General features: G+C 40.7%; 4 protein-coding genes across 5 annotated transcripts; 1 reads left to right on the top strand and 3 right to left on the bottom strand.

Moving 5' to 3' along the window:
- The first annotated feature begins 463 nt into the window (after positions 1-463).
- On the top strand, positions 464-6,950 carry LOC105267028 (uncharacterized). Its single transcript, XM_011305598.1, has 2 exons — positions 464-869; positions 1,024-6,950. The coding sequence occupies exons 1-2, from the start codon at positions 827-829 to the stop codon at positions 6,537-6,539; spliced, it is 5,559 nt and encodes a 1,852-aa protein (XP_011303900.1). The 5' UTR covers positions 464-826; the 3' UTR covers positions 6,540-6,950.
- A 22-nt stretch (positions 6,951-6,972) lies between these two features.
- Ssb-c31a (single stranded-binding protein c31A) lies at positions 6,973-7,927 on the bottom strand. The gene is made up of 4 exons (XM_011305593.1): positions 7,754-7,927; positions 7,526-7,647; positions 7,236-7,470; positions 6,973-7,161 (listed from the first exon to the last, which is right to left on the bottom strand). The coding sequence occupies exons 1-4, from the start codon at positions 7,860-7,862 to the stop codon at positions 7,073-7,075; spliced, it is 555 nt and encodes a 184-aa protein (XP_011303895.1). The 5' UTR covers positions 7,863-7,927; the 3' UTR covers positions 6,973-7,072.
- A 397-nt stretch (positions 7,928-8,324) lies between these two features.
- LOC105267026 (transmembrane protein 181) lies at positions 8,325-10,952 on the bottom strand. 2 transcript variants are annotated; one of them, XM_011305595.1, is made up of 12 exons: positions 10,771-10,952; positions 10,524-10,699; positions 10,213-10,466; positions 10,000-10,102; positions 9,784-9,952; positions 9,629-9,709; positions 9,468-9,567; positions 9,276-9,403; positions 9,042-9,191; positions 8,880-8,982; positions 8,590-8,820; positions 8,325-8,476 (listed from the first exon to the last, which is right to left on the bottom strand). In XM_011305595.1, the coding sequence occupies exons 2-12, from the start codon at positions 10,670-10,672 to the stop codon at positions 8,343-8,345; spliced, it is 1,602 nt and encodes a 533-aa protein (XP_011303897.1). In that variant the 5' UTR covers positions 10,673-10,699; positions 10,771-10,952; the 3' UTR covers positions 8,325-8,342. The 2 variants fall into 2 exon arrangements, with proteins under 2 accessions (XP_011303897.1, XP_011303898.1); XM_011305596.1 differs by having other exon boundaries at positions 9,784-9,937.
- A 98-nt stretch (positions 10,953-11,050) lies between these two features.
- LOC105267027 (pre-mRNA-processing factor 17) lies at positions 11,051-13,218 on the bottom strand. The gene is made up of 3 exons (XM_011305597.1): positions 12,886-13,218; positions 12,576-12,792; positions 11,051-12,505 (listed from the first exon to the last, which is right to left on the bottom strand). The coding sequence occupies exons 1-3, from the start codon at positions 13,084-13,086 to the stop codon at positions 11,166-11,168; spliced, it is 1,758 nt and encodes a 585-aa protein (XP_011303899.1). The 5' UTR covers positions 13,087-13,218; the 3' UTR covers positions 11,051-11,165.
- Positions 13,219-14,573: the final 1,355 nt, after the last annotated feature.

The raw sequence follows: 14,573 nt of genomic DNA, 5'->3' as shown, positions 1-14,573 counted from the left end.
ATCATACCCCCACTCCGCTCGATATGGGATGTTTTCTTTTGTCACGATTTCCTCGAATTATCGACAATCTCGCGTTTGCTGGTCTTTCCGAATTATCGATACTCTCCGGCTCCCGCTCTGCGTTATCTATACCCACGCCCTCCGAAAATTACCGACACTCTTGTCCTCGCGACCTGTTTGATTCACAGGTACACTCGCAAAATTAGTTCGGCTAGGGCGGCGAGACAATTTCGCGGTTGAAGCCTCGCCATTGGCGTTAGCAATCTTCCCTATAATCTCTGCTCTCGGACTCGCGACCTGTTTTACTTACAGGTACGGACTGTTTTGGCGTAGTTCCGTAGCCGCCACAGGAAAATTCTTGTTTTCGACTTTCCATAAGCCCTAACAATCTCCCCTATAATCTCTGTGTCTGTGGTGCGGTTAAATTTCAATTTTCATACCTCACTTCACGATGTTACGTTAATATTATGAATTTGTATTTTTAAAAACAGATGGGATCATGTTATCTCTATTATACAATAATGTTATAAGTTATTGGCTGCTCAACGGAAAAAGTTAATCCACACTTTCCTAACTAATGTGCCATATTTTCAATAATAATAATTCCATAACAATTGTATCGTAAACAGAGAGACCCCTCGTGCAAAATGTGAAACACTCGAAAAAATCCAAAAATATATTTCAATTGAGGCGTCACTAATATAAAGTGGTTGGACATTGAGTCTCTACTCTTTTAGCTGTTTTTTGTTTCTTCATTCTCATTGATTTATTAACCATAAGTGTTTTAACAAAATTGTTTTGACGTTAAAAGCAAAAGCCAGTAATAATGGAAGCATTATTGCCATCAGAAATAGCTCGACTGATTCTCGGTAAAAAACTAATACTTGCCATTGTTTTTTCTTTCTGTCAAAAATAATTTTCGAAATTATAATCTGAAATTCCTTAATTATAGATTTTCAGAGACTTTTAATTGTGATTAATTCTCTTCATAAATACCGAGAACATAAATTTGATGTTTTGCAGGTTACTTGGAGGAAGAGAACTGCCAGGCAGTGGCAAAAATGTTTCTGGAGAGCTCGCCATTACTTCGTGAATGCCACAATGTAGTTCGGAAAGGAGGAAAATTCACAAGAAAAGTTAATGGTGTGACTCTGATGACCTTATTGGACAAATACTGTGCAATTCATGCATTGGTACAAGAAAGACTGAGCAAAATGGAAGGGCTTGAGTCTTTGAAGACGTCAGGAGATATTCTTGAGCAATTACGATTCCTGATGGATGGCTCTAGAGGTCAGAGATTCGTTGTAAACATAAACGTTCCAACGCAGAATACATCGCAGGTGTCTAGTGCATCACCAATAATCTCCAGCAGCATGAGAAAACGTCGTCACAGTGGCCCTGTGGATCGTGATCGATCGAAAAGTATCTCAAATTGCTCTTTTCATGGAAGATCAGAGACAAGTCTTCATCAGCCGTGTGACACTGTTGAAAGCACATCCCTGGAGCAGCTGCCAGGGCATCAGAACTCGCTCAAAGAAGCAGGAGTTGCTCCAGAGGATGATCGGCGTGTTCAGTGCTCCTTAACATCAACATCGACAGAGCCTCCTCCACCCTCTCTACTTCCTAATACTAGTGACAACCCGGAGAGACTCTCTGGGGCTGACGATCCAGAGAGGCAGTTGGAATCGGTAGTCTCGAATCAGACCTGTGAAACTGGAACAGACACAAAGGAGTTGATGTTCTTTACCAATACTGAAGTCCAGACAGCCCCCTGTAAGGGATATGACAATTCTGTTGACCTGGTCGATGGCCCTGTTGAAAATTTGAGTTTACTCACAAAAGAACTCTTGAATCGCACCGAATTACAGGAGAGGATAGCACAAACCATCAACAGAACTCTCATTCCAGCAGAGGCTTCATTTTCTGAGAGCACTTCGGGTGAATGCAATACTTCGATAATGAGAGAGCTAGATCATGCCATCAAGTCCATTGTCATTGAAACTGAGACAGATCCCGTATTTGAGCAATTTCTCCTGGAAACGATAGGAGAGGGTCTAGAGGGAGAGATGAGTCCTGACGAGGACGGAGCTCCGAGTCCAGTGGGAATTTCAGAGAAATTAGCCCAGGAAGCCCCTCCAGGGGAAGTAATTATCAACAGCGTCAAGGGTGCCGGCCCCGTGGAAATATCAGCTGAGAAAAGTCAAGAGAAATCGTGTTTTGAAAATGCTCCAGGGGAAAATACTCATTTGTTTGTTAGAAACTCTGTTTCATTGAAATCAGTTCAAATCCCAGCTGAAAAGGATCTTGCAGCCCTGGATGATGTGAATGCTGAAGCAATTCTCAGCATCATCAATGTTAATAACACGTCGAAGGAGTTAGATCGAAATAAACCTATTCCACAAACTCAAATTCAAGGAGTTTTGTCACTTCCAGTTGTTGGTGGAGAGACTGAAGTCTCCATGAAGAGTAACAACCACCAGCTAGATGTAAAATCCAAGAGAAAGAGAGTTTCAAAACCTAAACGGGAGAGAAAACCTCTGACTCCCGAGAAACATGTTCCTGAGAATGAGCTTGTACCAGTGCCAACATTGATTGTCTGTTCTCAGGAGGAGATTGACAGTATGAAGGTTTCAGTCATGAGGCCCACGTCTCAATTTGTGCCGATAATGCCAAAGGGGGGAATGGTTGCACCGTTTGATCCGACCCTATATTTGAGAACTGTCAATGTAGCAAGACCGAAAGACGCTCCTGAAGCAGCTCCTGGGAATCTTCAATTCCTCAGAGACCCAGAACCAATCGTAACAAATCCTCAACACTCCAACGAACTTCAAATTCTTCCAAAACCATCTGGTTCAAATGAATCCATTACTCTTTATGGGCCTGAGAGTGGTGAAGCTGTAGTCCAAGCAGATCTTCCATCAGTCCAATTAGATGAGTCTATCAGTCTCACTGGAACAGGATTGTCTCCATTTTTAAAGCTCCATAAGAAACCAGCGTCATCATCATCGTCTTCATCTTCGTCATCATCACAATCGCAATCGATGGAATCAAATCCACCTGGAGCTGGAGAACTGAATAAAGAGGGAAAGAGATTGACCGCTCAATCAAACTCTGATATCTTAACTAAGAGAACTCCTAGATCTATCATGAAAAGTAGATCAAGGAATCACAGATTGAGTCTATCCACACCAAGGCGTCGAAGCAGTCACATTCGAGCACTTGACTTCAATACCCCAACAAAAGCCATCAATACCAGCAGGAGAATGAGTGATGCTGACAAGAGCTGTGCGTTTTCTCCAAAATCCGCCAAAGGGCTGTCAAAGGCATGCAGAACAAGTCTCTTCAAATCTCCACCATTTGAGAATGTCGCTCCTCCACAGATGAAGATCAAAACTCCGAGTAAACTCTGTAAAGAGAAGATACCAATTGCCACTAGAAGTCCAGCGCCAAAATTGATCGGGGGATGGGATAAAATTTCTGGTGTTGGAATGATCATCGAGGGATCCTCTCAGTCAAGTTGCCCATCGCCCGAGAAAAACACGTTTGTCAATTCAGATTCCGCTATATCACAGATGAAAAGACCCTGGGATTCTGATTTGAGGTTGAAAGTTGCAGCTGACGTTCAGCCGTTGAAGGTCAAAGGAAGAGGAGATTTACCGAAGAAAAGGGCGAGATCGGTGAGGAGACAAACAAATCTCAGAAAAATAAAAGATGCTGAAGAAAGAGGAGCTATTGCTAATATCAGTGACGATGAAGCCGCTGGAATCTCAGCTGAAGCAGAATTGAATGAGCAGATTGCGATGAATGAAACTCCTGGAGATTTTCCAAACATAGTTAAAGCCGATGGAATAGGCGTTGAAAATACGGTTAAGCTAGTCGATAAGAAATACGAAGAGATGAATGTTGAAATTTCGAAGAAGGCGACAGAATCCCTGAAGAAGATTTGCCAGGTTGTGACTGAGCAAGGAATCACCAAGAAGTATGCTAAATTGAAGACCCTGACGACGACTGTATCAAAAGTCGAGATCAAGAGAGAAAAGCCTCGAACTCCTGGTGAGACACTTGAAAAATCATTAGAATTTGGGAGTATTGATGCATCGACTCTGCTAGATCTGGAGACCCCTCGCAAATTTGATCCTAATCTTGTGCCACCGACTCCTCGGCTCCTTAGTCCCAGCAGCAACATGACAACTCCCTTCGCCCAAATCAGCGAAGGCTCTGATAAAATCCAGACCTTCGTATCAACTCCAGAATTCCCACCAACTCCTAGTATTAATTTAACCCCAAAACAATCAAACGATAGCACAATGAATGACACCAAAAAGGATTTCAGCTCTAGGTATTATCAGCCCAGTGCTGAATTGAAGGAAGCTACGAAGACTAATAAAATACCAGACCCTATAAAAATAGCAGAAGAACCAGGAACTACGAAGATCGACTTTCAAGCATCAACGACACAATTAGAGATTACCCAGTTTGAAGTGATCAAGGGGAATTTACCAAAGGCACAAGCAATCAAGGAACTGAAGCTCGCGAGAAATGAAAGCCAAGTACAACAAGGTGTGAATGAAATCAGCAGCACCAATAAATCGTCGAGGAGTCTGGAAAGCAGTGGAACTGCTGATGAGTCATCAGATAGTGATAGTGACACGTCCTCGTCGTCATCATCAGGTTCAACTTCGTCTTGCTCCTGTTGTGATACAACCAACACTTCATCGAAGATGTCCACGAGCAGAAAATCTAAGAAAGCATCTCATAAGATTGAGAGAAATACTTCTACTACTACAGCTACAGTACATACTACTGCGCCTCTCTGTACTTCGACTACAGCTGCTGTTACAAATTTTCCTGAGGAATGTCCTGTAGAAGTTTTAGCTGATGAACCAATGGAGATTCAGCCATCAGCAGAGGACTCGTCTAAGGAGAATATTGATTCGCAAAAAATGAATGAAAAATCTCCATTGAAGGTCATTCCTATTACCAAGACTGAAGAGAATCTAAAAGGAGTCGACCTCGAAACTCCAGCTAAAGATGAGACACTTCTAGCAGAGGCTGATATTTCAGAGACTCCCAGCAGTTCAAAAGCTGGCATCGAGAATCTGACGAATTTAAATTCAAAAATATCGGCAATTATTAAAGAAGATTGGAAGCCTCGATTGTGTGGATCACAGGGGAAACCGAGAATCATCTCTGTGCAGAATCTATCACCAACAGTGAAGCTGAGAAAAATCTCTGACGAAGAATTGGAAAATGCCACCAAGGCATTAACGGACGCCAAACTGGCGAGGGAACTCGATGAGAAACGGCTTCGAATGATTAATAAGATAAAGTCAGATAATAATTCGGGGAGAACGAGAAGCAGTCGGTCGAGGGAAACTATTGCGAAAAATCAGGAATCCGTTCCCACAACGAAATTGAAACGAGAAAAAGCCGAAGCTTCAGCGAAGAAAACAGGCACACAACCCCTGAGGAAGTCCTTGAGAAATGCTGAGAAAAGAGCGAAGAGAGGATTAAGTGAGCCAACAGAAGCCACAACTTCCCAGAAGATCGAAGAGCCGAGAAAGACACAATCCTCCAGAGATTCCAGTGCCAATGACGAGGGAAATCTTCAAATTATGATCTTGCCAACTATCAATATTCTCTCAGGCGATTCTCCACCGCTCGATGAAACTAATCCCACAATATCGTATGATCTAGAGGAATTAGAGATGGAAAATAATAATGAGAAAGATGTGATTGCTGAGGGAAAAGAAAAGTGCGTAAAGGTAAAATCTAAAGTGGACCTGGTGAAGAGAGATTTGTTCAGCGATGAAGAGAACACAGATGGAAAACCAATAAAATCGAAATACAAAAACTTACTGATCGGAAAAGAAAATGTAGAAGATTTGGAACAGCAAGCTGTAGAGTCTGGGAACCTTCCTGGTGTTCTTGAGAGTCTTGAATTGGTTCCTACGAACAAAAGTTCAGAGGGAATAGAACTGGATGTTGGGACGTACCAGCATATCGAAATTTCATTCGTTTACGACGAAACTCAACCGAGAAAAAAACGAAGAAAAAAAATCTCCACCTTTGATCTTCCAGAGATAAAGGCACAGGCGTACACTCTCTCGGGAGAATTTGTTTGGAAGATGATGACGTGCATCCCCTACGAAGAGATATTTACGATAACACCCACCAGGAAAAGGAGGGTTCGTCCTTTGAAGCCCAGGGCACTCAAAGAAAAACCTGTCACTACAGTTACCTCTCGAAGAAAAGGAAGGATGCAGTTAAAGAACAGCGAGTCAGTGGTTTCTGAAATCAAGAGTAAGCCACTGGCTACATCATCTCCTGTCAACAGCGAGGAGAAAATACCAGAGAGGGTAAAGGCCCCAGCGAAGGAAAAATCAGAGGATAAAGTTGTGAAGCCTAGGAAGAGGAAACAATCAGAGTCCAATGATTATTGCGCCGAGAAAAAACCCCGAACAAGTAATCCCACAGCTCTCCTCAGTGGACTAGATATCAATAAATTACTCAATAAAGTCCATGGATCAGAATCCTAGAACGACCTCCAAGATAATGGGCCGAGGGAAAATGTAATAGTGTCGATCGAAAAATTAACAATATTTCCCTCAAAAATGGTAATTTCATTTTACTGTTATCATAACGAAGAGATAAAAATGCTGAGCATTTGTTTTTGAGAATAATCTTAACACATGTTGAAATTCATTAATTAATTTTTAAGAAAATCTCAAGTATTATTGCCTAATGGTAGTTGAAGACTGACTAAGTGGCAACCTGCTGGGTCACGTTGTGTATTTTACAGAGACGATGTAATCGTTAAATTTACGTATTTCGGTATAGGTAACTGACTATTTACGTTATTTACGTTATGCAAATAACACGTGTAATGAATAATCATTTAATTATTAGTATTTTTTGTACGAGAGCAATAAAACTCAATTCTATAGCAATAAGTACAATTTTTTTATTCAACAAATCATGTGAATAATTTTTATTACATCTGGAAAAGTAATTGTAAAAAAATGGAGAATAATGGAAAAACAAAATGTAAGTGAAGTAAAAGACATATTCATTAGTTTCCCAATTTTATCTTGACGACGTCCTCCACCTCATGGATGATCTTCATGAGCTCCTCGAATTGTGGAGCTTGCAGTGATATTCCTGGAATGTGAATAAATTGTTGAATATTAATTCTGTAGTTGTTTTAATTTAAGAAGAATCATCAATTGAGGTACCTTTCTTGGATGGATTCAACTCGCCAGCGTCATTTCCATAGTACTCTCGAATGTCCACGTAAAGTTTTCCTTTGAAGGTTCGAACCTTCAGTCTCTTCTTGTTCCCAAGTTCCCAGCAGGGCTCTTCCTCCCTGGCCTTGCTTGATGTCTTTGTCTTCTTGCTGGATTCTGATTTCTCTTCCTTACTCTCATGCCTGGATTTTTCTACCTTTTGCTTCTTCTTTGGCTTTTCATCCTGCGAATGAAAAAAATGAATTTCCGCGTAATTGATATTTATTCGCAATAAATACCTCACTGCTACTGTGACTGCTGTCGTCAGAAGACGAATGACTCTCTTTGCTCTTCGGCATCTTAGCACAATAGATCGAATCAAAATCTTCACTCCACAAATTCTGGTATTTATCACTGCTGTCTGCAAATAATAATTGAATAATTGGAATAAACTCGTGGTTGCTTGAGGTTAGAATCATCTGAAGTATTTATTGGTTGTCTCTGTTGTATCATTTCATTCAACTTACAGCTGGCGAAGTTAAAGGCGCTTGTCTGATGGATTGGACGAGAACAACTCTCAATAAGTATTTTATAGCCAACGGTTAATGGACGCAAGCTCAAGCCGGCACAATGCATGTAAAAACATAAAGAACGCCGCGGATTTTGGAAGCCGTTATAAAAAAAAGGAAGAGAGGGACTGACCAATGAAATTTTCCACCTAGTAATAGCGGCAGAAATTCGAAATTCCAAGGTAGCCATTTTTAATATCTCATACACAAATTTATTCTCCACCTCATTATCCCTTTATTTATACAATAATCAGTTAATGTCGACACATACACTGAAGTCAGCATAAGTTTTTCCTTCGATTTTAGGAGTAGAAGACATGGTTACAAGTGATAACTACGTGAAGTGGGGGTACCCAGGGAAGTCAAAACTTACGCTTACTATTGTACAACAGAAAAATAGTAAGAAAAAAAAGAAAGAAACGAGTATCAGTATCAACACATGATTTGTTAATTGTCGATTGTTCATTTAGCACGAAATTCTCTTAATTTCTTTCGAAAATTATTGACAGCTGCCGAAAATGAAAATACTGTTGATTTTCAGTAGTAATTAATCACTATCATCAGCATTTCGTGGAGCTCGTGTAAGTGGTCTCCTGCTGTCCTCATCAGACCCATAAATTACTTCCTCGTCTGAATCGTTGATCATAGAAAATGCAGGATTATCTTTAGTTATCGATGAATCTGTAAAATCCAAGAGTTCTCATAACAATAACTACATGTTTTGTAATACCAGTTTTTAGCCAATATCTCGATAATTAGGAGCACAAGTCTGAATTCGTAAAATGGGCCCTCACGTTGTCCATAAACCTGTTGAATTCCTGGCGAATACACGTAGGCCATGGTGTAAAGATAAAAATTCAAAAGTCCATAGAGTGCCATAAATTGTGCTGATGTCCTGTAATACGTAGACAATCGTGATGCAAAGCTGTCTTCAAGAACTCCAGCACCAAATTGTCTGGCTGTAACGAGAGCACAAACTCCAGCTACAATTACCGCCAGAAGTGTCAAAAATCGTAATCGAAGATCTGCAAGTAATAAATAAATTAAATCTCCAATGGCGTCAAATGCTCGGAATAATTCTCACCAAAATAGGGCATGGAACGCAATTCACTGTACGCGCGGAGCATTAAAAGTGCGAGGTATGCGATGTATATTCCACCGACAGTGAAGAAAAACACCTTCAATCCCTGAAAAGTTGATATTCCATTGATTCCTTAAGTAATGGTAATATTGATGGGAATATTACATAGTAATTAGATGTATCCAGAACATAATTATACGTCGGATCTTCGAGTTCTGTGCACCGGAGCCAAGTAGCGAGGATGAGAGCTGCCACCCAGAGACATCCAATCACCAAAAATTTCGGGAGATAAAATGTGGCAATTTTTCGTTCATTCTGAAAGGTTTGAAAAAAATCAATTAAACTCCACATATTCGCCCATTATCAATGGAAAATTTAGTAAAAAATTAGTGAAATTGCCTGGCGAAGTCCATGATAAACGCACAACCAGAACATGAGGATGGCACAGAGAAATGTGGTCTGCATTATGGCATCCAGCATTCCGGGTACCCAGGAGTTGAGTAAGAAAATCATTGGAAATAATGGATCTGAAATTTACACGAATTTAAAGCACTCCTTAAATTATTGTACGATCATTTAATAAATAATTACTGTTGTAGAGTATTAATAACGGAAGTAATATGGAAATCCATTTTTGCTCAATGGACCAGTCTGTCACAGGATATTTCCTCAAGGAATGGCCGAACCAGCACTGAAAAAATAAATAATTATGAATAATTGTCAGTAAATAAATGATAATTTATAATAATTACCGTCATAATAAAAGCGGCCAGTAGAAAAATTAGCCTGAACCAGATTTCAATTTGAGTAAAGGCAGGATTGTAGTTTTTAAACTGTTGAAAGAAAAACTATAAAGACTCGCAAAGGAGATGTATCATTTCTGTGATTTATTATAATGCTTACTGACGTAGAACATGAGGTCTCGGATAGTGTAACGTTGATGGAAGCCCTCGAGTCCGTAAAAACGAACAGTAATCATGTAATGAGTGTAATCTAAAGAGCCCAAGTGAGCGACAACGAGTTCTTCGCAAGATTGACGTTCACATCTCAAATGTCTCGTCCTGAAAATCGCACGACTTTTTGAATTATTCGATTGCATAATTAATTGATTTACCATCATTACCTGTTGTGACCAGATCCTGATGATAAAATCGATATGAGATGATCCTCAGGACTAATTCCATCGATCGAAACACTAACTTGAAAAGTTTTGTCGTATCTTTCGTCTGGGATTAAAAAAAAGTAATTAGATAAATTAATTTTTTGCAGTGCTGATCATATTTTTTCCATGAAATATAGATAAATGTTAATGATAATTTGGAGATGGGTTAATCACCGTCATTATTTGCTGTTGAGAATTTGGCAATTACCCACAATTGCTGGCTGTATGTCGACAGAGCTGGAGTTTTCATGATAAATGGTCCAGTGGCCATATCACTGCCATTTAATCGGACTCTGTGCTCAGTAGTTGCAGTAATTGGAGGTCCAGCAAGTCCAATGAATACAGCTAGCCCGAAGCAAGCGAAAAACGCAACAAACACCATAACGAACTCGCGTTTGTGCATAGAATAAAGTCGCATTGGCACTGATCTGTGGATCAATCGAACACTAAATAAAACAATCGACGAATTCTGCAAATAACTTTACCTTTCACATCTGTCATGGTGATATGCTGGGGCAATGTACTTGTTGAATTCGCTGAACAAGTCGCTGAACTGGGTCAGGACATTCCTGACTTTCAAGTTCCATCCCCCAGAGGGTAAGTGATAGGAATAACCCAGTCCTGGAGCCTCCATTTTCGATGTTTAATTTTCAGTCAAAATCTAGTTAGTTTAACAAATTCGAGAAATCATTCCCTCCTACAGGATTATTATCAATAACTATTTGTACTCACCTGTCACTTTTATTTATTATTCGTACGAGCTTGTGATTTCATAAATCATCGTTTTTCGAGAGGTTCAAATTTTCTTTGCAATGTCATCTTGAATTTCCTCATTAGGATTAATGTCGCATATTATCAACGAACTGAGGAGTGAATTTCAGTAAATACACAGTAATATATAGTAGAGACAAAGTGAGTTATTGATTTTCGCGCCCCACACCTTCCCTCCAGAATAATTATCTGCACATGCGCGAAATTTCTCATGGGGTATTTAAATTAATTTACAAAATCGTCAAGTTTCACACAAATATATCAATAGAAAATATTTTCTCTTATATTTTGCTATCCGGTTTTCACACGTTATCTACAAAAAAGAAATTATATACAGGATGATGAGAGTTAAAAACCTAATCCCAATACTTGATTTTTCCATCCCAGCCAGCAGTAGCGAGTCTGGAAGGTTCATGTGGATGCCACAAGACGGAAATACAAACCCCATCATGGGCCTTCCATTTTTTATAAAGTTTAGTTGTTTTCCAGTCCCAGCAGTAGGCCTTGCCATCTGCATCTCCAGAAACCAAATAACTCATGTCTGGTGAGAAATCCAAACCACAGGCATAACCAGCCACCATATGCCCAGTGAATGTCTTTTTCCTATTCATCTTAAATCGATTCAATGCTGAGAAGATGACAATTTTGTTGTCCATACTCTGACAAGCCAACCACTTCTGGTTTGGTGATGGTGTCACAGCTGGCATCGAGTGCATCGTGGGATCAGCGATGTATTTCATATCGACAGGGATATCCCATTCCCAGACCCTGAGACTTTTGTCATCCGAAGTTGTGACAAATCTTCTGTTCTCATCCACAAAAGTTATGGAGTTGACAGCTCCTAGATGTCGATCATACTCTTGAGTAATTTCCCCAGATCTCACGTCCCAGCAGATAATTTTCTTGTCACTGGTGCCAGCGACAAACAGATGCTGTTTATCAGAGTCAGGATTGAATTTAACGCAATAAGGAATCTTTCGACTAGTAAATCTGGAGATGCAGGCACCAGTCTCAGTGTCCCAGAGTTTGACATATCGATCATAACCAGCGGACAAAAATCTTTTCCCATCATTATCAAAGCTGATGTCACGAACAGCCTGTCGATGTCCATAATACGTTCTAACACATCTTCTCTCCTTGTAGACCTCCCAGAGTTTGACACGACAGTCCATACTGCATGATAACAGCAAATGCGCAGTCTTGGGGAACCATTTGATCTGAGAGATGCCTTTGGTGTGTCCCTCCCACGTGTGGACCTGTGCTTTTGGGAGGAAACATCGCTCTGGCGGGGAATCTGATCGTAAATTTACACCGACATCCTGAGGAGGATGGAGGAACGATCGGCCTTGATAATCCACTGCATCTTTGATGTGCAGAACAGTCTTCTCCTCCAGGGGTTTCTCCTCTACCTGCTTTCCTCGTTTATTGCGTTTAGCTAGGATTTCCTCGAGCTCAGAAGCCTCTTCGTCAGTCGGTTTGGAGATCCTCTGTTCATCGATGTATCCACCCCAGGGCCCAAGAAAACCCTCGATATCATCTGGATTGTTATTCCTACGTCGTTTTCTCTTGTCCGCTTCACGAAGTCCTGTATTCTCAAATACGGTCTTTCCACCTGTACCTTCTGCCACTTCTGTTGCTCCTATTATTGTTTTTCCTTCTTCACAAGTTCCGTCCACAGTTGGATCTAGAGCATAGCCTGCACAGAAATCACAATATACCACTTTCATATTCAACAATTATCAATGTTAATTAATATTTTCAATTACCATAGCTTTGAAATGTTCTCCTCTGATTTTCAAATTGGAATTCACTAATGTGCGCCTTCTCCACAAATCCTGATAATATATTTTTAGTAGGACGTTGCTGTTGAGTCCTGAACGGATTCTCAGGACCAACATCAGGGGCAAATAGTTCCTCAAATTTTGGATTGTGTTTTATCTCCACTGCTGTTGGATCCACGTGGTGGACACACAGTTCTGTACCCTGCAAGTATTTTTCAGACAATTAAACATTGAAAATTAAAAGGAATTCATTGGTTTATTTACATCAATCGAGTATTAATGATAAGGTTCTTACAGTGGGCACGACATCAGGTGCAGCACAAACTTCAAGGGAAAGCGTCGGAGCTGACGTGATTGGTGTAAATTGCTCCTGGGAAAGATTTTTATGTGATTTATTTACGTTTTTAACCTCTATTCTGTTTCTAAGAGTTGATGGACTCTCATCCTCAGGGCCACTATTATCATCACTACTTCCGTATTCCTGTAGTGCAAGCATTGCTTTAATCTGTTTAAATTGATATAGATTAATATTTTAATATTAATAATATTATTGTGGTAATATTTTGCAGATTTAGGAGAGTATTCTATAGGTGCTCTCAATACTCTATACATAAATGCAATAATTGTATGTATGCATGTAGAGCACGACTGAATCAGGGGAGAAATTTTGCTTCCGCCAGGTGGAGCGCAGGCTTTATTTATGTCGCATTTCCAATTGGTTGAACGTTTGTTTGGCGAATAAGGCATTGATGTGACCTTAGCCGACAGATGATAAGCCCCGGATGGCGGGAACTTTTTCTCGACAGGCGATTTTACGGCCTCCTAATTCGCGGTCAAGACCCGAACCTTGATCTCAAGCGATGCCTTGTCGGTAACTACGGCAATCGCTGGAAACCAGGGAAACATTGGACAGTGGGGCTTTCGAGGGCGCCGGGAAATTTTTTGATTCGCTAAGCCACTACGTGGCATGAGAGATTTATATCTCAACAGAGTGGAGGGGAGGGTGAGGGGGCGGGGGGGAGATGTATCCAAATGTGGAATCCACTTTTTTCGACCATCACTAAACCTCCTTTGAGATGACCGATGGGATAAAAAAAAATGTCTCCACAGGGGTAGGTAAATCGACTCAGGGGATGATTCTGAGTTGATCTGTACCTATAAATTTCGACATTTTTTTTTCACCCTCAGTAACCCTCCCTCAAAATGACCGATGGGATGAGAAAAAAAGTCTTTACTGGGGTGGGTAAATCGACTCAGGGGGTGTTTCTGAGTCGATCTGTACCTATAAATTTCGACCTTTTTTTTCACTCTCATTAACCCTTCTTCAAAATGACCGATGGAGTAAAAAAAGTCTTTACAGGGATTGATAAATCGACTCAGGGGGTGATTCTGAGTCGATCTGTACCTATAAATTTTAACCTTTGTTTTCCACCCTCACTAACCCTCTTTCAAGATGGCCGATGGGGTGAAAAAGGGTCGACAGGTGTATGTAGATTGATTCACGGAATGATTAGACGGAGTTGCGGAGTCCAATCAGTGTATTGGAAAAAAATAAAAATGGAAGGGTGAACTGAGTGCATTGGAAAAAAATTAGGGATTGAGGGTGGGAAGAGTGTGCCAGGGTGCAAAGGAGATTCATGGGGGGATGAATTCATTCGGCAAAAATGATGGTTGAGGGTGGAATGAGTCATGGGGAAAATGAGGGTTGACGGTGGGATGAGTCTGGCAGGGTAAAATAGAGGGTTGATGGTTAAATGAGTGGAAGGAAAAAAATGAAGGGTTGAAGCTGGGATGAGTGTGGCAGGGTAAGATAGGGGGTTGATGGTGGAGTGAGTGGAAGGAAAAAAATGAAGGGTTGAAGCTGGGATGAGTCTGACAGGGTAAAATAGAGGGTTGATGGTTAAATGAGTGCAACGAAAAAATGAAGGGTTGAAGCTGGGATGAGTGTGGCAGGGTAAAATAGGGGGTTGATGGTGGAGTGAG

This window comes from Fopius arisanus, unplaced genomic scaffold, assembly GCF_000806365.1.
Source record: "Fopius arisanus strain USDA-PBARC FA_bdor unplaced genomic scaffold, ASM80636v1 scaffold00043, whole genome shotgun sequence".
NCBI classification, from domain to species: domain Eukaryota; kingdom Metazoa; phylum Arthropoda; class Insecta; order Hymenoptera; family Braconidae; genus Fopius; species Fopius arisanus.
Note: the sequence above shows the minus strand (reverse complement) of the source record. Positions and strands in the feature narration are given on the sequence as shown.